The 25,531-nt window shown below is 35.9% G+C and overlaps 1 protein-coding gene across 4 annotated transcripts in view; it reads left to right on the top strand.

Annotated features, from left to right (window-relative positions):
- RGS12 (regulator of G protein signaling 12) overlaps positions 1–25,531 on the top strand; it is a 249,029-nt gene that overhangs the window by 168,841 nt on the left and 54,657 nt on the right. For 3 of the 4 annotated variants that reach the window (XM_074229864.1, XM_074229865.1, XM_074229862.1), the window contains 9 exons: positions 913–1,066; positions 4,438–4,514; positions 8,383–8,577; positions 9,005–9,078; positions 10,036–10,162; positions 13,396–13,492; positions 14,690–14,769; positions 15,293–15,446; positions 18,716–19,336. In XM_074229864.1, coding sequence (XP_074085965.1) covers positions 913–1,066; positions 4,438–4,514; positions 8,383–8,577; positions 9,005–9,078; positions 10,036–10,162; positions 13,396–13,492; positions 14,690–14,769; positions 15,293–15,446; positions 18,716–19,336 — 1,579 coding nt within the window. Of the gene's footprint in view, positions 1–912; positions 1,067–4,437; positions 4,515–8,382; positions 8,578–9,004; positions 9,079–10,035; positions 10,163–13,395; positions 13,493–14,689; positions 14,770–15,292; positions 15,447–18,715; positions 19,337–25,531 lie in introns of those variants that run through there. The other variant, XM_074229863.1, reaches the window with a different exon arrangement.

Below are 25,531 nucleotides of genomic sequence, written 5' to 3'. Positions count from 1 at the left end.
CTCGGCCTTATCACCTTTCATTGGGCTATTGTTTATAGCCTCCCAACTGGTTTTCTCTGTTCTCTAGTAAATCTCTATTCTTTCCAATCCATTCCTTCCTCTACCATAACAACACTACCAGATTAATCTTCTCAGTGTGAAACTCTGCTCATGTTCCTCCGGTGCTCAAAAATCTCCATTGGCATAAAGCCAAGGAACCTTGGGTAAGAGTTCTGGGGCCAGATGGAGTGCAGGAGCAGGCCACAAAACCTTTCGTCTATGGGGAGGGGGAAGAGACCTAATATGCATGTATATATGTGCGTATAGATATATGTTTATATACATATGTCAAACATATGGTATATGTGCATACTATAACCCCAATACAAATATACATATATGTATATATATATCTATATATAAAAGTATGTATACATTTGTGTGTGTGCATGCTCTATATTAAGTATAAACAGCTGAAATATAGAAAGTATATCTAGTTTATCCTCGTTTGGATTGCTGATTTGATTTGTATGATTGTCTTGCTTTCCTGTCTCCTCCCTCTCCAATTTATACTTCACATAGCTCCCAAAATACTCTCCCTAATGTAAAGATATTATTAAAAATAGCTTGATATCTAAGGCCCTCCACAAACTAGCTCCAACCTGCCCCAATACAAATATGTGTTGTTTCCTCACTAGAAACCCCAAGATATTTTAGAGCAGAGACTATGCCATTTTTCATCTTTACAACTGAGGACTTATTACAGTATTGTTCATAGAGGAGAAATTTTTATTAAAAATGAGTATTGAATTGAATTTTAATGTAATCATCAGAGGTATGTTCCATCCATTTTTCAGTTTAGTGCCCAATATACTTTAACATTTTAATAGACAGATGACATATTGTTTTAAAAAGCTTTAAATTTAATGACAGTTAAGTGGAAAATCAAAATCAGGAAGATCCCTAAATGAAGAATCAGGAGAAGAGGATGGGGAGAAGAAACGCAAAGGAACATTTTTTTCCTGGTCAAGGAATAAGAGCACTCAACGGTCCCAGAAGAAGAAGGAACATGGGGATCACCCTCATGGTTGGTAGCATTGTCCTTTTTGGCTATATCAATTGGTCCATAATGTTTTCCACATGAAACCACAGGTGGTTAAGAGAAGAAAGGAAGTGAGATAATTTAAAGATTGTTCCATCTAGATAAATAAAGGAACAGGTTTTTTTCCCCCCACTGGCATGCATACATTTAATAGACAGTTAGCCAAAAAATAAGAATAATTTCAGATCCTCCTAAAAACTGTGGGTATATGTAATTCTAATTCAATTCATCACTTCAAACCCTAGCTCAAATACATTTGCATGAGACTATACAGATCAAAACCATACAGAGTATAGTTTATTTTTCAGAATTTTCTTATACTTAGTATTAGTAGAGAACTTGGGGAAATATATCTTCTCTGGTAATCAATTCTCTCATTTGTAAAATGATGGGGATTTAATCACCTTTGAGGTCCCTTTCAGCTAAAAGTTTATGATCCTTTAAATCAGTATAGTTGTTATCAAAACATGAAACCCCCCTCAGTGACAGGTGATTACCGGCTTCAACTTTAGTCACTCCTCCCGTGCTTGGGAATTCACTACCTTCTAATCCAACTCATTCCATTGTTTACCTTCCTGTACTTCTACCATTGGCCCCACTTTTGCCCTCTGGTACCTTTTCAAGTAATACTTGAAGAAGACTCATAGACTCTTTCTTTTTTTAGGTTTTTGCAAGGCAGTGGGGTTAAGTGGCTTGCCCAAGGCCACATAGCTAGGTAGTTATTAAGTGTCTGAGGCTGGATTTGAACTCAGGTACTCCTGACTCCAGGGCCAGTGCTCTATCCACTGGGCCACACAGCCACCCCACTCATATACTCTTAAATCTTCTTTTCTACAAGCTAGAAATCCCTAGATCCTTCAACGAAGTTAACCTTTTACTAAAATTAAAGCTGGGAAATTTGAGATTTTTTTTCTCTCCATTTTTCCCCACTAATTCATTCAGAAATAAGGGGGAATAACTTAACAGATTCCTTTGTTAGAAGGATAAAGTAGTTGAGGAAGGGGCTGGTGAAGGTGAGACTGATGACATTCCCCAAATAGGGGATGGATCAAAGGAAAAGAATGGATGGGATCTTTGTTAGGGCAAGTTTGGCATATGAATAACTTAATCATAAAAAAGTGATTTGGAAAAAATTGAGCAACAGAAAGATTTACACTGGTCACTGGAAGGCACTACCAAGTATGGTTGTGAAATTTTCTTTGAAGATTAAAAGACAAGAGTGGAGGAAATTGTTGTAGTAATGATAACTCACATTTCTATAATGCTTTTAAGGTTATTTATTAATTTAATCACAGCCATGTGAAGTAGATCCAGGAGTGAAAACTGACAGACTCAGAGATTAAGTGAATTACCCAAGGACACGTAGCTAGTGCTGCTGTAACTGGCAGAATGCTACATGTCTTTTCCACAATAACACATAACTTATGGGAAGATCTTGCTGGAAGAACAGAGGATAAACCAAATGACCTGTCTCACAGTCTTATATTGTAACCAGGCTAAAAGAGAATCATTGTTATTCAGGGATTCTGGTGAGTTAGTGTGGTATACTAGGAACTGGCTTATAGATCTCAGCTATCTATACACATGAATGAATTAAATTTTAAAAGGGAAAATCTATTGGATAAAGCAGCTTGGTGTTGGAAAGAGCTCTGGATTAATTAAGAGCAAGGAAATCTGACTCAGCCCTAGCTCTGTCGCTAATTTACTGTGTGACTGGGCAAGACCCTTCTCTACTCTACATCTTCCTTCATCTGCAAAATTGAGGAAGTTGAACAGATGTACTCTAACCTTCTATGTCTTGTAGTCCCTTCCAAATACCAAATTCTAAATTATCATTACTTCCCACTCTTAATGTTCTACTTCCACTTTTATAATTCTATTTCAGTTCAAAGGTGTTTAATCTTAGGTCCATGGGACCTTGAATGAGAGAAAAACAGTTCTAAATTTATTTCATCATATTTGATTTCCTTTTTGGAATCCTGTACATTTTATTTTATGTATTAAAAACATTGTCCTGAGAAGGGATCCATAGGTGTCACCAGACTGCTAAAGGGGTTCATGGTACTAGAAAAAGGTTTAAGAATGTCTACTTTAGTAATTTGCAGTAGTGATGGTACACCCAACCCAACTGAGTCAGAAATCATTGTTACACTTTGTGATACTTTAAACAGAGACTGGGTAGAAGTTTACCTTTTCTTAGCTATTCTTTATTCATTATAAGATGATAAGATTTTAAAATTAGAAGAACTGGAGATCATCTATTCTAATCTTTTGCAGACTAGAAAACTGAGACCCACATAGCTTCATCTTAAGAGTATGTATTGTGTATTTTAAGAGAAGTGTGTGGAGTCATAATTAGCCTAAATTCAAATTTAGCCTCTTTTTCCAAATTGAGTGTATTTTCTATTTTATTACTTCTGGCATATGTCTGATTTTCTTTTTCTTACCCTGTTCTTTCTTCATAGTAAGATTATAGAATTTTGCAGTTGGTAGAGAATAAGCATTTTACAGATAAGAAAACTGAGTCCCAGAGATCCCCAAGGTCACAGATAGTCAGTAAAGTCTGCATTCCAAACAAGTTCTTATTACAAAGATAAAGTATCCTTAAAAACTTTAGAGGAATTCCTAACATATAGAAATGATTGCTATTTTCTCTAAAACTATTAGATAATTTAAAATCACCATTCACTTCAGTAAATCCCTTAACCTTTGCTAGGAAGTATTTTCTTAGCTTCTTTTAGAAATACTATACAACTGGAGGAACAAAAACTGTAATTCTTTGAAAATATTCAAAAATTCAGGGTTTTCCAACAATTCCAGCAGGCCTAGACCTCAGTTAGTTCAAATTAGTGAAAATGCTTTGAAGAAAAGGCATTTTGAAAAACCAGCTATTTAGAAAGTCTATTCTTCCCTTTCAAAAGCACAGGTGTGGAATCATTAAAGATTACCTACTTTGTTGTTGAATACCTGTTGTTATTTGGAGGTTAGTGTTGGTATAGTTTGAGATCAGAATTCTAATTCTATTACTTAATATAATGAATAATCTTAATGTTAGTCTTTGAGTATAACTCCCAGGCTTTGTTTATCTCTTCAGAATTTTGAAAGAGATATTTTCAGTTCCACAAGAAAACAAATACCTAATCGAATATTTTTTTAATAACAGTTTTCAGATAGATTTATATCTGTAGAGTCTGACCTACTTAGTTAAGCAAGGCAGAGATTTGGAGATGTATGCAGATAATTGTGATTTTGATAGTAGATGGAAATTTCAAAACAAAACTTTTTACTTTAGTGACTAATACTTGTTACTTTAGTGACTAATAATACCATCTCTTACTCTCTGTTTCTCCTCAAAGATACTCTTCACTCTAATGGAAGATTACATCGACGTGAATCACAAGGTTCCATGTCTTCTGCTGCAAGCCTTGACCTGGTAAATTTTGACTTTTCAGAAACAAAATGAACTTATTTTTAAGTGGTGATAAAATCTTATTGATGAAACTAGTCATTTTCTTTTTTAAAAATTTATTCACTTATTTTGAATTTTACAATTTTTCCCCTAACCTTGCTTCCTTGCCCCTACCCCCCACAAAAGTAGTCTGTTAGTCTTTACATTGTTTCTAAGAGTTGAACGTGAGAACGTGATGAGAGAGAAATCATATCCTTAAAGGAGAAAAAAGTATAAATGATAGCAAAATCACATAATAAGATAAGTTTTTTTAAAAAAATTAAAGGTAATAGTCTTTGGTCTTTATTCAAACTCCACAATTCTTTCTCTGGATACAGATGGCATTCTCCAACACAGATACCCCCAAATTGTGCCTGATTGTTGCACTGATGGAATGAGCAAATCCATTAAGGTTGATCATCACCCCCATGTTGGAAACTAGTCATTTTCTATGCTATCTTTAGCACCCAAATTCACTAGGATTAATTTGTCTTATAACAAAATAAATCCTAAATGTCCCAATTTATTAATGAATGTTGGTATATTAGAAATGAATGTTCTGATTTGGGACACATTTTCTCTTTTTTGTGCCAGTCAACAAATATTTGTGGAGTCCTTTTTTGCAAAATTAGTCAACCAGTTAGTCAGCAAGCATTTATTAAGCCCTCAATATGTGCTAAGCACTAGTAATGCTAAGAAAATCAAAGACAGTTTTTGCCCTCAATGAGCTTATAATCTAACAACATGCAAATGTCTACAAGATGCAAGGTACAGAAAGACACTATTGAAAGTAATTCCATTTCAAATCCAACCCTACATAGGTTCTAGTTGTGTGACCTTGGGCCAGTCTCAGGTTCCTCAGTTTCTAACTCAGAGTAGTTGGTCTAAGTGGTCTCTGAGATCTCTTCCAACTCTCAGTCCAGGGCCCTGAGATCCCTGATTGAAGACCTGTAGTGAGCTAAAATGTGTTTTTTGGCAGCTTCTCTCCATTATTCCTAGTTACACACGCTGGAGATAAACAGAACAAAACTGAACTCTCTTTTACATGAAACCTTGACAGCTGTGATGTCCCTCTAAGTCTTCTCTTCTCTAGGATAACTATCCCACTTTCCTTCAGCTAATCATCATATAATGTGACCCCCAAACTCTTCTAGGAGGAAGGTTTTATGAAATAGGTGCAACTTAATGATCTTTAAGATTTTGTAACATATCACCGTGATGTTATACTTCTTTTAATATAACCTAAGATCACAGCTTATACAGGATGTGCCCAAACTGCAGTAGTTCACATAAAAACCTGAGGGACTTGCCTGTGCAGTACAAATCAACAGTGTCATATAGCCTCCAAAAAGGCCCATGGCATCCTAGCCTTATTTTGGAGATTAACAGCTTGTAGGGAAAAAAAAAAAACACTTCTTCATATTTGAAGCATTTATAATTTCTGAAGCAAAACTAATTTCTCCCACTAGCACAGACTTCATATGCCCACCTCACTCAGTATTGGTCTTTGAGCATTGAAGTGAGAAAATGCAAACTGGACATCAGCCTCTGGGAGTTCAGTCAGGTGGAGCCTGAGATAGGAGGCAGGCAGGCAGGCAGCATCATTAACCTAGCCTAAAGGAACCCTTGGCACCCTGAGAAAGCTCTCCAATAGGGCCTTACTAAAGCTGCAGAGAATATCTTATAGAAAATATTCTTTGGGGGTGGCTGGGTGGCACAGTGGATAGAGCACCAGCCCTGGAGTCAGGAGTACCTGAGTTCAAATCCAGCCTCAGACACTTAATAATTACCTAGTTGTGTGGCCTTGGGCAAGCCACTTAACCCCATTTCCTTGCCAAAAAAAATATTCTTATTATCATCATTAGCTCATATTTTCCAGTTACAAAGTACTTTCCTCACACCATCCATGGGAGGTAGGCAGCACACAAAAGATAACCCCCATTTTACAGATGAGTATACTGAGGCTCAGAGAGAATAGATCACTTGCAATGATAAGGTATCATAGCTTGTCCCTGTTTGGAGTTGAGGTTCAAACCTTGATCTCTTCTGATTCCATATCCATTGTACTCCTGTGATGGAGTCCATCAGAAAGGCAGCATTACCTATAACACCTGGGCCATTATTGAAACTGAAACTCTTCTAGGCGGTTTTCTGCAGTTTCCATAGGAGATAGGAGGTAGTTTTATAATGGTTCACTATTGAACTGCGAATCAAGGAAGGTTTGCATTTGTAAAATTGTCATATAGAGTTTTCTGTGAAGAGAATACAAACTTGTCACTTCATGGCTTGTGAGAATGTTTCCTGTTTGGGAGTCTCTCTGCAGGCTCCCTTACAGTGGAAGCCCAAAGATTTAGTGCCCACAGGTCCATCCCACAAGAGCTGAGCTTGGAGCTGATGGAGAATTTTGTAGAAGTATCCAGCCAGGATACCTAATTTCCAGTGGAAGAGATGCTTATAGCATTGTCTGGAAATCCTTTTGTTGTGATGGCAGTCATTTCTTGGAAATGGCGTGGTTGTTCCCACCTCTGTGCTTTTGTTCACACAATTCACCTCATGAGGAATGTCCTCCCCCCCCCTACTTATTTAAGTCTTATCCTTCTTCAGGACCTGATTCAAGATCCACATCTTCCAGAAAGGCTTCTCTGATTCCTCCAGCTGTAATTATTTCTTCCTTCTTTGAACATCTAAACCAATTATCATCTGTGGAACTTAATTTTGACTTACTTATATATTGTTTTATATTGTTATGTAGAAGAGTTGTCTTAGAGTTACCACTTGACTGGTCTCTTAATCCCTCCAAGTCAAATTTTCCTCATATATAAAATGGGAATAGTATGACTTGTGCTCCCTCCTATCAGGTCTTGGGAGAAAACTTTCAAGTGCTAAAGAAATGGGGGTCATTGTTATTGTCCTTCATACCATCAGCTAACTGCTTTCTGTGTGAATCCTGTCTTCCTAAGTTCCTTGAGGACAAGAATTTTTGTCTTATAGCTTTTTTGGCATAGTATTGACCACACAGTAGGTACTAAATTAAGAATTTGTTGGGAAAAAATCAGTTGTAACCTGTCACTCACTGCTTTGGGGAAAGTAGTTTAAAGAGACATTGTCTAGTGCCATCTTTATATGTGAAGGATATAGTGTCTCTTGGTTTGGGAGAATGTTGCTAGGGAACCAACCCTTCCCATTAATCCTTAAATAAAAAAAAATGGTGCTTGTGCTTTTGCTTATAAATATTTAGTAGATTTTCTCCATGAAGTATACTATCTAGATTTGTTAGATTTCTCACATTTAAGGAGATAACTATTTATTGACAATGAAAGAGGTAACAGTGATTGTCTAAAATCCATTTAAGTTAGGTGAGTCCAGGGACATGTTCTCGCTGTCTGTTGTATGAATTTGAAACCAGTTAATTTCAGATATTAACATTAAAAGATTGGTTACCTGCTTCTATATTGTTTTGAGCCTGGATACTGTGGATGACTATAGAAGGCTTGCAATTGCAAGCCCAGGAAATCTAGAATCTTCAGAAAAGGGTCAAACTCGAGGTCCCACCAGACTCCCAAGTGGCACCCAATCAGATTAAACTACAAATATTTTACAAAATAAATGGCAACATAATAAACCATGGATGATATTAATTTCTGATTTTCTAAGTCAGTATGCAGCCTTATATCGGTCTTGATTTGAATTGGGCACCCTTGCCTTAGAGTATTATATTAGAGTATTTATATTAAGTTGTTGCAATAGATAACTTTGCCTGACTCAATAAATGTTCTTCAGTTGAGATACTTTATTCCTACTTTTAATTTTCACTTTCAGTACCTTATTCATGTTTCTTTCTCTCTTTCTCAAGTCGGAAACCTGTAGGGTGTCAATGGCTGAAAAGGACAAGTCATCCAAGCACTGCTGCATAAACCTTCCTGATGGAACATCTTGTGTGGTGGTTGTGAAATCTGGATTCTCAATCAAAGAAATATTGTCTGGGCTGTGTGAGAAACATGGAATCAATGTGGCTGCAGTTGACCTTTTTTTAGTAGGAGGGGATAAGGTACTTGGTGTTCACTTGTGATTTTTAAAAGGATCCTGGGCTTATCAGTGAAGTGCAACAGATGGTGATTTATTTATCTTGGTTTTTTTTTTAATTCTAACAAAATATTTTCTCCATTCTGACTTTGTTCTAACTTTTAATGTCTGACCCTGTTTGCTTAGTATTTCTTATGCAAACAATGTCCCTTGAAGTAGCCCAGATTATGAGAATTATGTTATGTTGCTTCCTGCAAGCTCCCAAAGCTATTATTAGTTTTAGATGCAAAGAATGCTAACTTTTCTTTCTCTTTTGATGGGCTATTTTTGAAGCTGTGCTTTTGTTCTCTGCACAGCTGTGCATTCCATTACATATTGTTCAATATTTCAGGGGAAGATGCTTGTTCCCACTTTAATTTTGTTTGCTTTTGTTCTTTTCACGTGCCCTGAAGCCTTTAGTACTGCATCAAGACAGCAGCATCTTGGATTCTAGGGACCTACGCTTAGAAAAACGTACTTTGTTCCGGTAAGAGATAAAAAAAATGGGTTTCAACTTAACTGATGTCTCTGTAGCCAGAGAGGTCTTTTTTCTTTTAAATGAACTTCCCTAAGAGTTATTATAGTTGCCCTTGTGTCTAGGTGATAAGTAGGCATTTCCTTTGATCTGTGTATAGCTATTAAAAAACTGTACAATATAAATGACAAAGCAATGTAATCAAGCCAGTTCTGTCCTCCATGTACTATTAGCCATCAATGGATGATGGGAGCCTAAATGAGACCTGCCAAGATGGGCCCTGGAGCAGAGAGGGTGTCAGCTGTGCTCATGGTAGGGCCACCTAGCACTGGAGATCCTCCCTATTTTTTACCACTATTTTGTTCTGCTTGGGAGCAACTTCCTTGAACACATTCATTTAACCAGCTAGGAGCCTGGGAGCTTTGACTTCTTTGTCTTCAAGGGAATTTTAAACATTTCTTCTTGATAACATATCTAGAAATTCAGGAGGGACTTAACATTTGTGGGACCCTACTCACATCTGAACTTTAGTTTTCTCATATGTAAAATGGATATATGCAACTTGCCAACCAGTTTTGGTTTATGAAAAAAGTAGTTGGCTAACTCTCAAGTGCTATATAAATGGGAATTTCTATTATACCTTTATGTCCAAAGAGAAGAATTAGGTTTAACTTTAAAATAATTTAGTTATATAAGTTACTAATTGCTTTTCATGTTAGGTATCATGTGCAACATGAATTATAAATCTAAAAGAAGTCATTTCTAGATTTACTCTTGGGAATTAAAAAAAATTTTTAATGCATATAGTCGAAACTTAAGAAGGTATTGTGTAAAACTAACAGATGGCATGGAGCAAATATCTTCCAAAACAGTATTATTATTTATTAATATCTTTATACAAAGATTTCTGTAAATTTAAATGTATTTGTTGCAAATAATTTCTCAGTACATTCCCTTCCCTTTCCCCAGGCTTGATCTTGTCCCAATTAATAGGTCAGTGGGACTGAAGGCCAAACCCACCAAGCCAGTCACTGAAGTGCTGCGACCTGTGGTGGCCAAATATGGTTTGAATCTTAGTGACCTTGTGGTGAGACTAGTAAGTATCTTATAAATTATGCTGCCTGTTCAGCATAACCTACCTGGTAAATTAAATAGTGAATACTGTTCAGTGAATTTTTCTCATCTTGGCATTCTCTATTTTCCTTATAAATGATAATGCTTCATTTTTGGGGAAGAGCCATGATTTTGCTCCAGTGCAGATAGTAACTCCTCTCTACCTTGAGAAAGCATTTCACATATTTCTACAACCAAGAAAAATTTATCCTCTGATCTTGTGGTGATAACCCTGTCTGAACTGAGCTAGGCCAGCTTGAGGACCACAGATAACACAGTCTGTCCTGGCAGAGTCTATATTTGAAGCCTGGCAAGTTTGAGAATCCAGGATTGTCTCCACCTGGGCAGGAGTCATCAGAGAGAAAATTAGAGCATGGTGTAAAAGATTCTGATGGCTATTTTAAAATTCTTTTTTAATTTTACAATTTCCCCACCAATCACGCTTCCCTCTCCCCACCCCCCACAGAAGGCAGTCTGATAGTCTTTCTATTGTTTCCATGCTGTATGTTGATCAAAATTGAATGTGTTGAGAGAGAAATCATATCCTTAAGGAAAAAATAAAATATGAGATAGCAAAATTACATAATAAGATAACTTTTTTTTAAAAAAAAAATTAAAGGTAATAGTCTTTGGTCTTTGTTTAAACTCCAGAATTCTTTCTTTGGATACAGATGGTATTCTCTGTCACAGATACCCTAAAATTGTCCTTGATTGTTGCACTCTGATGGCTATTTTTAAGAAGAGTAGGCCATTGGTGCTCTCATTTCTTTTGGGCTTCATATAGTAGGCTTGCAAGAAAGAGTCTTAGAAAAAGAATCTTGAGACTGAGCTGCTCCCTTTAGTTCTGCATTTGCTGTAACTTGGACTAGTCTCTAGCCCCTCAGAACCTCAGTGTCATCCTGTAAAATCAAGGGCTTAGCCTAGAGCACCTTTGAAGGTTCCCCCTGCTGTCTTTGTGTGTGGTTTTCCTGGAGCATTCCCTGCATGGCTTTACTTTTCCACTGCTCATGCCATCACATGTACTGTGGGCAGCGGGGAAAGATCGATGACTCATTTTTGTTTTTCACCTGTACAACTACTCTAAAAAAATGTATTTACATTTAGTTATTCCCAGGCTTTTTTCCCCACCAGCCTAACCCACCCCATCTGGTAATGAAATGTGTTCTGTCTGCTCAGTAGTACGACAACTATGAACTCATATCTGCAGCCACGTAGGAGAGGGGTCAGAGTCTGTCTCTTCCTAAGAAAAGGATAGGGACTGGACCTGGATTTCGCCTGGGTAAGGAGTCTCCTATACCAGTGTAGGGAGTCACTCTCTCTGCACTTCACAGTCTTAAAGAATTACTTATAACGCTGGGAGGTTGAGACTCCCTGGTTTCTAGCTGGCCAGTTACTGCCCCATACTTTATGAAAGAACACCATGGAGAAAAACCGAACAGAAATATAGTAGACTGTGAATGTCCTTGCTCTACTCAAAGCTGCACGGCCACAAATAACTCTTTTTGCTAGTACTTCATGTGTTATGTTTTATCTGTTTTTTAGTCATGAATTCCTCAGAACTGGTCATTGTTCTCTCACTCATAATGTTATAATTAAATTGAGTTCAGTATCAACTTCATGTTCTTTATCACAGCCTAATAGTTGAAATAGTTTGGCAATAGACATTCATTCTATCTCTGTAGTTCAATGACTGAATATATTATCATAGAAACATGGATCAGAAAAGAATCTTAAGAGGTGATCATGGCCATTCTACTACTAAAAATAGCATAAATCTTGCAAGGGACCTCAGAGGTGGCACCTGCAACAAGAGTTCCATGTATTACTTGCCAGATAGGAATAGTCATCAGGCTTCCACTTTAGTGGGTTCTCCAGTGATGAGGAATCCACTCTTTCTCAAAGCAGGACATCCTACTTTTGAAAAACTCTAATTATTAGCAAGTTTTTCTTTATATCAGGCTTAAATTTACCTCTTAGTACTCTCTGCTCTTGTTCCCAGTTCTGGGATGATGAAAAATAGTTTACTAAGGGGACATTTTGAAGTGGTTGTCTCATAGTCTCATAGTCATATCAACATGTTCAAAGCAGAGCTCACTATTTTCCCACCCCTCTTCCTAAACTTCTCTATTTCTGTTAGGAATTCGACCATGCTCAAACATGCAGGTTCACCATCTCACAGTCACTTCCCTCATCTCAAATATCCAATCAATTGCCAAAGTTCTAATGTTGTATTATCTCTCAAATCCCTCTTCTTGTATACATCTTACATCTCATGATCTCTCCCTACTTTGAACTCTTATTATTTCTTACCTGGACTATTACAAGAACCTCATGATTGGACTTCTTACCTCAGATCTCTTCCTTCTTCCATCCCTCCTCACATAGATACCAAAGCAACCATGTTGCTTAAACCAGTGATGTAAAACTCAAATAGACATGGACCACTAAGCCATACATAAGGATCTCTAAGGGCCTTATATTGACTTATAAAACCATAGGCTAACATTACTGATAATCTATTTTATTTTAATTAATATTTTCCAGTTACATTTTAATCTGTTTTGGTTCATACTTAGGAGTGTTGTAAACCTACGGACTATGTTTCCATGCCTCTGACTTAGACTATATACACTAGAAAATAACAGACTCTATCCATCTATCTATCTATCTGTCTATCTATCTATCTATCTATCTATCTATCTATCTATCTATCTGTCATATAATAGAGTACTTAGTCTAATATAAATATATTAACAAACTATAGACTCATTTAAGAATAACCTTCACCTAGTTAAAATTAAGTACTACAAGACGATTTGATCTGTGAAACTAATTTTTTGGGAACATGAAATCTCAATTTAAAATGCCAATTTAATTAGCTAGTATTTTTTAAATGAAACAACACTATTATGTATATATTAGCAAGAATTTTAAATAGTATTTGACAAATAATAAACATTTAAATCTCTGCCTGTCTGTGCCTCAGTCTAGTTATCCACTAAACTATAATTGTCTTTCAATTACCAACAATAGGATGGAAAAGAACCAAATTGATTTTCAGTTCTTTGGCATTCCTATAAATTAAAAAATCCTATAAGTAGATAATGATTTAAGTCCTTGGACTGTCTAGCTGCCATCTCAGTTTTACATTTCAGATGTCTCCTAACTTGGCAAGAATTTATTTGTACTATAAAATAAACTGTGTTTTGCCTTTAGAGTGGAGAAAAGGAGCCGTTAGATCTTGGTGTTCCTATTTCTAATCTAGATGGACAAAGAGTGATCTTAGAAGAAAAGGATCCTACTAAAGGAAAAGGTAAAAACACAGTATGACATTTTATTTGTACCACTTTGAATGTGCTGATTATCCTCAAATGTGGGTTATCACTAAGGAACTTTCATAGCTGGTTTTTCAAAATTGATGAGTTGCATCCTGAATGCAGCCATAGGAAAGAGAAAGTCCTCACTGTGGTTGAATAGCATCCCCTCAGTGGGTTTAGGAGAAACCACCTTCCTCAATAATGTTAACTATTGATTTGAATATTACTAGCTGCCCTTCCCCCCAACATGACTTATGTAAAATGAGTGAGGACTATAATCCTATAATCAAGTATATTTTTTCAATGTATACATGATATTTATACTGAATAGTGGTCTGGGTAAATATATATGCATATGAATATCATATATATATATGTATGTTTTTCCAGAGATTTAAATTTAGGAGATATTGGATTGGATCAATCCAATCAATTGATTCTTAATATTTTGTTTTAATATATCCATGCCTAAATATTTATCTGATACATGCAAATGAAGATAGTCATTTCTTCCCCAAATGGAGTCTAATCTTCTGACCCTCATTCATGACAAAATAAATGCTTTTTAGTATTTGAATATATGCAATCAATAGTACGCTGGATGAGGGAGAAGAAACCACTCAAAATATTTGGCCAAGTCACTCTCCATTATTTCCTCTTCTGTAATATAAGGGATTTGGATTAGAGAATTTCCCAGGTTCTATTTTTTAAATAGAAGGAGATAGCACTTGAAGCTAATCTCAAAGGGATTTGGAGATTTCTAGGGTTAAGAGATGAGGAGGAAGGAGATGATTCAGGAGTGGGGAACACCCTACACAAGAAGAAATATTCTGCAGAAGTTTTTTAATATATTTATCTTGAAATAGCTCTAAACTTAATTACTTATTACCTTTGGGCTTTTTTTTTTTTTGCCAAGCAGCACTTCCTGAGCCACAAATTATGCAACGTATCATAGAAAATAATATTCTGTGTTCTAGGAAATTGGAATTTTTTTCTTTTGAATGACCACTCTGTAAAATATATGTCACAGATACAAATAGCTTTAAAAAACAATGTTTAAGAAAAAAATTTGCTTTTTAACCCTCTCTTAGAGGCTTAATCTCTCTTCAAAGACAACTTGATAGTAATTGAATTTCAATGTTTGTATGAGTTCATGATGTCTCAGGATTATAAAGATATCTCATTATGTTTAGTATTCACAGAAAAACAGAAAGTTGCATCAGCCAAACAGAATATAGCTGGAATTCCCAGTTCCAGAAATCACTCCGCTACGGTAATATTTCTCACCACATTTGTTCCAAACATTTCCTCATGGTTGTAAGTTTGTCTTTAGAAGTAGAAGCTTTGGGGCCATTTGCCAAACGCCACCCCTGGTCATGCCCCTCTAATGGCCATGGCTATAAATATACATGTTTCTGTTGACCTCACTAACAAACTGTCTTTTTCCTTTTCTCTGAATTTGCTTTTCCTCCCAGAATTGAAGAGCCACAATTCTGTTTGGTGTTTATGTCCTTCCTGCAACTGCTCAGTTCATTTAATTTGTACTCCAGTAGTTCAACTTAGAACTGAACCATTGCTTTTTCTTTTCCCTTGGTGCTGGTTGGGCTTAATAAAACTATGCTTGATATAATTTCTACATTTTATGGGGTTTAATCAATATGAGTGATATCTGTAATTCTACAATCTGTATTTAAAATATTTCTTGTCTAACAAATGTATTCAGTGTGTATTATGTTTCTGAAATGCAATATTTTAACTTTGTAGTAAGTAGTACTTTGACTTTCCTTCTAATACAGGGAGAGGAAAGAACACTAGGCAAGTCTAATTCTATTAAAATAAAAGGAGAAAATGGAAAAAATGCTAGGGATCCCCGGCTTTCAAAGAGAGAAGAATCTATTGCAAAGATTGGGAAAAAAAAATATCAGAAAATTAATTTGGACGAAGCAGAGGGTATGTGAACTTTTTAAAACTTCCATGTGTTTTAGTAAATGCAATAACAGTTTTCAAGCAAAATTATGAAAATTCATTCTTTTTTTTCTTCACCATTTGGAAAATGAAATTCCTTTCACTTAAGAATATGCATCTTTCACTGTCATGGTAGCATATTTATATTATTGGTGTAATTTGGAATAGAATAAAACCTCATTAATTTGGATTAGTAGTCACTGGATTTACTTTAATGAGTGGATATGACGCAGCAAATTTAGCAAATATTTATTAAGCAGTTGCTATGTGTAATGCAGTATATTGGGGTGATATGAATGGTACCTTCCCTCTAAAAGTAAATAAGTAGAAGAGATAAAACATATACAAATGAATACAATAGAAATTAGGTTATGGCAAATGCTTAAGAATCCCAATCCTGAGAGCTCAACTAAAGAAGGAATGCCTTCCATCTTGAATGGAAGCTTTAGGGGATGTTTCAGGGGGCTGGTGGCATTCAATATGAATTCTGAAGAAGGGATAAGTTATTGATAGATGGAGATGATAGAAGAGGGCATTCCAACAATAGGGAACACTGTGAGCAATAGTATAGAGGCAGGAGAGAATTGCTCATCTACAAGTTGGCTGGAACATAAAGTATTGAATAGATGATAATAGAAGGAAAAGGCTGAAAAAGATGGATTGAAATCAGATTATAAGAGAGCCTTGCACATGGTAGAAGCTTAAAAAATGTTTGCTGAATTAAATTGAATTGAATGCCAATCAAAGGATTTTGGAATGAAACCTGTATGAGAACATAGAAGGTACAAAGAGTTTGGTGAGCTGTGGAATGAAGCATATCAGCATTCAGGAAGATAACTCATTTTGCAATTAGCAGCACTATTTGCATGCAGCATACTCAGATTCTCCAAGAATGGCTTCCTTAACTATGCTAAATATGCTGCTTACTACCTTGTTTATTCTATTAATTTGCTTATCTAAACCTTTTTATCAAAAATACCTCCAACCTAAACCTGTGTCCAGTCTAAGTAGATCCTAAATTATAAAATCAGTTGCATCCAAATTAATGAGGTTTTATAATACAGCTTTAAAGCAGTTTTCTCAGATTATTGCCCATTAATATTTATGGGACTACTAAATGTCTTTCACAGTCTTTGTTTACTCATGAGAATCGCTTTTTAAAAAAGCCACATGGTGACCTATGGTTAGCATCAGATCTTTCTGCATTTCCTTTATATATAGATGAAAGATGCTGTTGAAAAGCCTAATGGGAGAAAGAGGTAACTATCTTTATATGAAACCTCCTTCCCATCCAAAAAAAAAATGGTAACATAGAAAAGCAGAAGGATCCTGCATTCTGATCCCAACTCAGCCTCTGATTCGCTGTCTGACCTTAGACACATCACAGTGACTCTCTAGGCCCCAGTTTCCTCATTTATAACATGAAAATGGACTCAATGATCTACGCATTGAAAACTGTCAGAAAATTGCAGCTTTCACTATAGTTGTAACCAAAAACTTAAATTTAGTTAGTATAGCAATTAAAAAAATGTGCCTCGTAACTAACCCTTACTAACTTTGTTGTGAAAATATGACATTTGTTAACCTCATTCTTCAGTGACTTCCATTAACCAGGTAAGTGCTTTGTGGTATTTTTGTCATATTGAAGTTAAAAAATAGAATTTTTCACTTTGACTGTATCTGTCCAAGGAGCAAAGGAGCATCAGATTTGTGGTTTTTATATTCTAGGAAGATTTTTTTTTAAAGAATTAAAAAGAGTTTAAATGAAATCTTTTAGACAGACTTTATTTGAGACTAGATGGTGGCTTCACTTGTGACCCAAGTTCAATCTTATACCTTATGTAAGATGTGAAAATATAATCCTGGCAGTTGGAAATCACAATCTAGATTTATTCAAGTTGGGAAAATTGTCCAAAGATGTATCAATTGCTCTCTTGTTCTGGGGAGAAAGCAGAAAGGAACAGAACTATTGTTTCTTCTTTTGCTGCAGTGTTCCTCCACCAGATTCACAACACCAAAGAGGTGTAGACCAGGCCTACATATAAATAGGTAGTTGGGAGTCTGGACTCTGAATATTGGAGGAAAAGAGTGGCATATAAGGGAGGGCCTCACCTTTTCTCCCCCTTGCACAGGGAGCTTGGGTCTTCTTTTAGAAAGATGATTATGCTTGAGAGCTAAGAATACTGTAATGATGATTCAGCTCCAGCTCTTCCTGATTATTCACATTTCTATGAATTTTATAGCCAGCGTAAAAATTAGTCCACAAAATCAAATGGTTATACTCCCCAGGGATCTTCTACTTTACTTTCATTCCACAAATTATGTTTATCAATCTGAGAGTCATATTCTAGGTAGGGAGTATAGGATCCAGGAGGAGTATCACTGAGAAGGGGAAGGTCATGAGATTAATAATCCTTTTTTGGGGGACTGTAGACCAGTGCCATTTCTTCTCCCCAGGGACATGTTGGGACTTTTAGCAATTCTTTATTCCCTTATGCGCCAGTAGTTCCTTCTTGCTCCCACAGTGTTAAAGATCTCATTCCTTAAACCCACTCTTGAGATTTGTAATGTAGAAGGATATTATAGAGCCTTTAGAAAGCCATCCAGTGAAAATAGTGACTATCACCCTTTGGATAAAAAGGCTGAAGGAGAGAAATTTGAAATAAAATTCTTTGCTTTGCTCTTGAGTTGATGTGAGGTCCTAAGTGACTTGTTTCCACAAACTTCTCTTCCAGCTTTTAAATAGAGACACTATATTGACTGGTATCTTGATTCAAGCCTTCAGATTTTAAAAGATAAATATTTTTTAAAGAAAGATCTTTGAATGACATCATGACACACCTTTGTTTGATTGGATCATTCCCTAAAAGTATTGAGGTATTGATATGATTATGCTAAAATATAAGAATATTGAATTATTCTTAAAATAAACTTAGAGGTGACATGGGAATTAGAACAAATTTTATTTAATGCATTTTTAAATTCCTTGAAACAATGGGAAAAAATCAGGAGTCTAGGTTTTATAAATCTTTGTTTTTAGGTATTTGAGTATGGTCAGTATAAACTCTTGTAGGAGTTTCTATGCTAACTCTGCCTTTAATATGAATGAGAAGTTCTCTATCATGAAAAGGTTCCCAATTAATAATCCTTAGCTTAGTGCCCTACTAGAAAATGAATTTGGTGATTGTTGATGCTGCTCAGTGATAAGTTTTCTTTAAAATGATCAATATGGATTTTTCCCCCCACCCCAATAGAATTTTTTGAGCTTATTTCCAAAGCTCAGAGCAACAGAGCAGATGACCAACGTGGGCTGCTAAGAAAAGAGGATCTCGTCCTGCCAGATTTTCTCCGTTTGCCACCTTGCACAGGAGAACCAACTACATCAACACCTGCAACAGCAAAAGGTCTAAACAAGAGAACTGTAAAAAATGGCAGCAAGGAAAAGGCCATGCAATCCAATGGAAAGTTGGAATCTCCTCCAAACGGTAATGAAAGTCCAGTGAAGAGCCCCGGGCCTGCAGAGAGCAAGCCCAGGCCCCCACTGGCTTCCCTCCCAAGAGAGAAGACTCACAGCGTTCCCTTTAGTGCCCCATTGTCTCCAATTCCACATGTCCAGGAAGGAACGGCAGCAGCACAAATATGGAAGAGACAGTCCAAAGAACTCCATACTGAAGGCATACAAACTATAGATGACGAGAATGTGGCCGACTTAACACTTGTGGGTGAAGGAGATATTAGTAGCCCTAACAGCACTTTATTGCCACCTCCTCCAACACCACCATCAGATGTTACCAAACTCTCTGAAGCCAACTACTCGCCCCCAACTCCTCTGACAGATAAACAGGAAAAACCTGGATATCAGAGATCCGTTTCAGGTATTTCTAGATTTTAATTCTTTCCTCTACACTTACAGCTACTTTACTTTTTCACAGTTATCTCAATATTCTACATCCATTTTTCAGTTTTAAAAGTCCAAATTAGATAACCTTTTTGCACCATACTTTTTGAGTCAAAAATTTTATTGTGACAGTCTCATCATTAAAATAAATGTCTGTTTTTTAAATGCATTTTTAATATTTTGAGTGTTATGAGATTTGAAATTGGTAAATAATGAATTACAAGGGAACTCAAATTCTGATGCTCTTTTAATATCATGAAGTTTTCACTAAAAGGATAGAGTACTTGCCTCCTGCTCTAAAGAGGATTTGAATTTCAAATGTAGCCACACCAGTACTTCTGGTAGTAGTTTTTACCCCACCATTTCTTGAAGAGATAAGTTCTTGTAGGTTCCTTATTGTCTTGATCTTATTACTTTAATTAATACTATTTAACCCTTTAAAAGCATCAATAGCAAATCATTACTATTTAAGTGCAATGAATAATATTGAAAATCAAAGCATTGAGGAAATTGAATCAAATTGAAATGATACTAAATGAAACTTCAGGGAAGAGCCCGGGGACTGCAGAGAATCTTGAATCAAAAAAAAGAAAAATGGGGAAATTCAAAGTTTCAACTTTTATGATCTATGACTTGTTTAAGAAATATGATTTACTACTAGTATATCAAGTAAGAAAAGAATTGATATTTAATTTCCAGTGGGAGTAAAGACAGTTAATGATCTGCTTTGGCTGGAATCCATTTTAAGTTAATTGAGTCAGTTTTAATTTTGAAAATTTAAAAAAAAGCATAATCTAGAGCAGTTTTTCCTGCAAAATTTGAGCATGAAATTTGTTGTCCCAAAGAATACAATATCCATTTGTAGCAAATACTGTTTCCATGAGCTACAGATGTTCTAAATGGAAGTGTTTTGTGGTACAGACATAATTCTATCTTCCATCTGAATATAAGCATATTCAGGAAAAAATTTTCCAGAAGCAGTATCCATTTTTTACTTTTTCACCTCATTAATTGTGCCATGTTTGTTGCACCACCATTTCTTTTATGTGAGATAGCATTAATATTTTTAATATATATATTTTTACATGGTGATGTCTGTTTTTTCTTTTACTTCTTATCAATGAGTTGTAAATACCTTTTGGATTGTTATATTCTTCTATATGGCAATGTGAATGATTCCTTTTTTTCCTCTATTACATTTATTTCCATAAACTGACAGTAAAGGTCTATGATCAACTGTTGACTGACCTATAACCCAGGGCTTCCTATTGAGGATATATGAAGTGCATATTTTCAGTGTATTTTATGTACATATGTATAGAGCTGTATCTCCTTTTCAAAATATGTTGTATAACCCAAGCGGGTTTTAGTTTTTTCTATAAGTGCTAATATGAGAAACCTTACTCTTGAAGCTTTAGAAATGGAGCATATTTTAATGCATGCATTTACATTTCTGTATAATCACTGAACTGTAGCTTTCATCTTTTCTATTTTCTGCTCCTGCTTTGTAGATATCTTTGTGTAGCTTTTACATGTATTTTGTATGTGTTCTTTTGAGAGGAATAAACTCTAGATCTAATTACTCAACTGGTTTTACACTTTTCTCTTTTTTTATTTGATCATATTCTACCTTGAAAGCAAACTGTAGCTGTCATCTAATTGAAAGCAATTAAAAATGTTTCAGTGTGATTAAGTTAAATGCACTTCATGAGATGTTCTGGTACTTTTTAAATTTTAATGGTACCAATCTAGACATAACATAGAGTGTTGCATATGAAACCTACAAATATTAAACTAAAAACAAAGATCTGTTTTTCTTTGGAAAATGAACAGATTTGTTGGGAGACCACTGTGATTGATAATAAAAATTCAATAACCTTTGATATCTGCATATAAAGTCTGAGATTTAGCTGTTTATTTTCATCACCCCAAAGCTGTTTATTGTAATATATTATATATTTAAATACCAGGACACATTTTTAGTAATCTTAGTCATCTGATTATATAAAAAATTCCTATTATTATGTAGGTTTTCTGGTCTTGCCCCCAGATCTCTTTTCTTATTTGCCTATCTCTCTACCTTTTCCCTTGTCAGTGATTTTTTTTCATGCTTCCTTAATTCTTCCATCAAATGGGAGTTCAATGAAAAGAAGAAGGGGTCAAATTGAAATGTAAAAGACTTGTTATGTATCAGCAATTCATATGGTTTATAATGAGAAGTAGAGAAAAGGGAGGGAATGAGCTTTTGGACAATTTCTACGTTTCACATATGCCTGTCATTACTTGTCTTGAATTATGCAAATAATTGAGAACTGTATTATTCTGATGATAAAAGACTTGAACAAAATGATTCAACCGTAGTCCCTCTCATGGAATCCTTAGGACTTGGCCTCCTGGAATAGTGGGGTAGTTTCTTAACATTTATACTGACCCTTACTTCTTGTTCATGTGTATTAATTACCAGACTTGAAATTAGACATATATGAACTCTTGGTCTCTTTGAAATATACTTATGAAAAAAGTGCTTGTAACTCTTTAAAATTGTTTAAAGGAGCTTTGTGACCAAAAGAACTCTCAGGTTCAATTAGTTTTGCAAGATTAAATGAATAGTAAAGACTGACAAATTGCCTTCTGTGTGGGGTAGGGGGAGGGAGGGAAGTAAGATTAGGGGGAAAATTGTGAAACTCAAAATAAATAAAATCTTTAATTTAAAAAAAAGACTAAATGAATTAGATATTTTTACTTTTCCCAAGAACAAACCTGGAGTGAACAGAAAACTATCAGTTCTCTTGAAGTTCAAAGCTTTTACACTCTATATTCAGGTTGACCTTGGGCTTGGTTTTGGTTTTGGTTTTTGTTCTTAGCAGAAATTGCTTGATATTTGTCAGTTCCTATATCCTGAAGCTTAATTAGGATTGACAGTGATTTGGAGGCCATTTATCAAAGTTCTATGGAAAGTAACCTTCTGGTGGAAAAAAAGGCATCACCCAAGCCTGGGTTGAAAAGATAAAACAAGATGTCTGGGCTAGGTCAAGCCAGAGTTCACAGGTAAACAAAGACAGAAGGCAAGACAGAGCATCAGAATGGAGTACATGGTCATGGAACAAAGCCAGGGAAATCAGTATGGACTCAGGGAGAGCCTGCAGTGAGGGGGAACAGGAGCATGCCAATGTAACTTCTCAGAATCGATTCAATGATACTCTAGGAATCTAGAGTGGCTAGCCATGCCCCTTTCTAACTGTATTGTGTTGACATTGCCATGGTCCTTAGAAGTTCATCAGGAAATCCATAAAGAAACAGAATAATATAAGTCATTTGGTAGCCTCTCTTGAAATGCATTGTATTATCTGTCTGTAATTCTAAGTGAATGACTATTACATCACTCTAACGACTGTTATTCTATTTCCAAAGCACTGGCCTTTTGACACAAAATTACCTTTTATTCCATGATTAAATATATGTCTGTATTTGCTATCATCATGCTTATCTGAGGTTCTATTCAAAATGGAATAAGGGTACATAATATCCCTGTCACATGGAGGAAGAAAGTAAGGTTAATAGGCAGAAACTGATAAAGCTAAGATTAGAACCCAGATTTCCTGTTTTCTGGCCCAGAGTACCATTTTTCTAAAGGTTGATCTATAAAATCTTATAAATTTATTTAAATCCTATTTAATCTGTAGGGGGGGGAATTATATATTTTCAGTACTGACCAGCTTCAGCAGCCAAGACTCCCAAATATTCATTTCACACATGGCTAGTTGTACTGATAAGCCCTAGGCTTAGTATATTGTTCAGGAGGCTGACAGAGTAAAAGGTATTGGGGTCTGGGGTAGCTGCTCTAGGGGTTTTCTGAAGTCATTCACCTAATCCTGAGCTTAGGGAGTGAACCTTACTCCTTAACCAGGGTCTATGAACTCACTAATTAGTAAGAAAGATTTATCCCTAGCTATCTAGCAGTCAAAATAAAAGCTTGTTGGGAGAATTAGCCAGGTGAGACAACCAAAGCAGAAAATACCTAACTACTAGTGTCCAGTCTAGCCAAAGTTGGGTTGAAACATGCTCTGTTGAAGGCAGAGCAAGATATGTTTCTTGATAGATAAGACTCCTGATGAAATGTTAGAAAGAAATATTCATTCTTGCCAAGTCTCCTAAGAAGTTTTGGGAAGTGTGGTTAATAAACAGGGCCTCCCAGGAAACATCATGAAGTATAGCTAACAGTGTTTGGCTGTAGGAGCTCAACGAGGGGAGGATTACTTTGATTGCCTCCTAACCTCCAATGCCAGCATAGCTGACTGCATTTCAAGGGTTTAGTATATGCCTGTCAAATGAAGGAAGGAAGGAAGGAAGGAAGGAAGGAAGGAAGGAAGGAAGGAAGGAAGGAAGGAAGGAAGGAAGGAGGGAGGGAAGGAGGGAATTCTAAGAGTCTGTGATTCTGTATCAGTCAATCAATAAATAATTATTGTTATGCTGAATGCTGAAGATACAATTGCTTACAAAGAATGAAACAAGCCATACTCTCAAAAAGCTTACATCTATCATGGGAAACAACAGATAGAAGTATGTGTATAATAAGTGTATATTCAAAATAAATATGAGATAAATAAAGTGTTAGGGAAGTGGGCACCAATATGTAGCTACCCCTTATAACGATACTGAGGTTTATATTTTGAAAATGAATTAAAATTCTTTTGGGGAAGATTTGAAGCTTTAAAAATCTTTTCAAAATAAGATTTCTAACACATTTTAAAAGTCAAATTTAAATTGCTTTTTACTTGTTCACTCTTAAAAAATAAGAATCGAAAGTCTTAACTAGCTGTACTTTTCTCCCTTTGCCATTTAAAGTTTTTTTTTCATACCATATGTCTGGCATGGTTCATTCTGCTGTTGATGTTTCCTCCTGGGCTGCATGTAAAACGACTGTTTGGCATACTGGTGTGCTCTTTTACTTTCTGTGGAACCGATTTTGTTCATTTTGCTTCCCAGTCTCATAGCAGCAATTCTAGCACCCCAACTCCTTCCCTTGTGGGTTTGAAAAAGAAAATATATTTGTAACTTAGGGGCTGGAGGCGAGTGGGGAGGGAGGGAAGGAACAGACTTTCTAAAACATCATGAATCTCAAATCAGCCCCAGTGTTCACTCTTTCTCACTGATCTCCCCTTCATCCCACCCTTTGATGTGGCCACAGGGTTGTGCAATGATAAACCATCGCTTTTTTATTTAAGGGAAAAAAAAACTTTGATCTTTGCTCCTATAAATAGCTGACAGATGACAATAGATGGAATGATTTGAGTCTTGTTTTGGTCACGGAGTCACAACATATTTAAGAGTCTAAGCTGTCGACAGATATGACAGGCACTCCCTCCCTACTCATTTTTAAAAATGCAAGCTCTGTTGATGCTTTCCTTTGGAGTTGTTGTTATTATCATTACCATATCCTGCTTTGATTGTAGTGTTGTCTCCACTGAGTAGGAAAACAATTCAGTCATTCATTTCCATGGGTATTAATTGAACACTATAGTATATAGAAAGCTCTCTAAGAGAGCTTGCTCTGAAGGGGTTGTAGTCTATGAGAGGGCAGGCACTTGTTCTATCATTGTTTATAATTGAAAACATAATTATATCTAACATTAATATTTGTAATCACCCTTTCAGGTAGGCAGCATCACTATTATTGCAATTAGTTTCTAAATGAGAAAACTGGGGCCAAGCAAGGTTAAGTGACTTTTGCTCATGATCACAGACCTAGGTAGTGTAAAGTCCAGAATTTAAACCTATCACTTTCCTTGATATTCTGCATGGCTTCTTCTTCCCTGGGGTCCTTCTTAATCTGTAACAACAGCATCATAATAGTTAACACTTAGAGCATATCAACAGCACATTGATCTTTCCATGGGGAGGTATGCATTATTTTTTGTTTCTCATCATTTTTGTTGTATCCAATACTTTATGACTCCTTTTGTGGATTTCTTGGCAAAGATCCTGGAGTGGTTTGCCATTTTCTTCTCTAGCTCATTTTACAGATGAGGAAACTGAGGCAAACAGTGAAGTGACTTGCCCAAGCTGGTAAGTGTCCAACACCAGATTTGAACTCATGGAGATAAGTCTTTTTGACTGCAGAGCTTTCATTCTATCAACTGAGTCACCTCACTGTCCGTAGGCATTATTATTT

Source organism: Macrotis lagotis, chromosome 3, assembly GCF_037893015.1.
Source record: "Macrotis lagotis isolate mMagLag1 chromosome 3, bilby.v1.9.chrom.fasta, whole genome shotgun sequence".
NCBI classification, from domain to species: Eukaryota; Metazoa; Chordata; class Mammalia; order Peramelemorphia; family Peramelidae; genus Macrotis; species Macrotis lagotis.
This window is presented reverse-complemented; position numbering and strand designations above follow the sequence as displayed.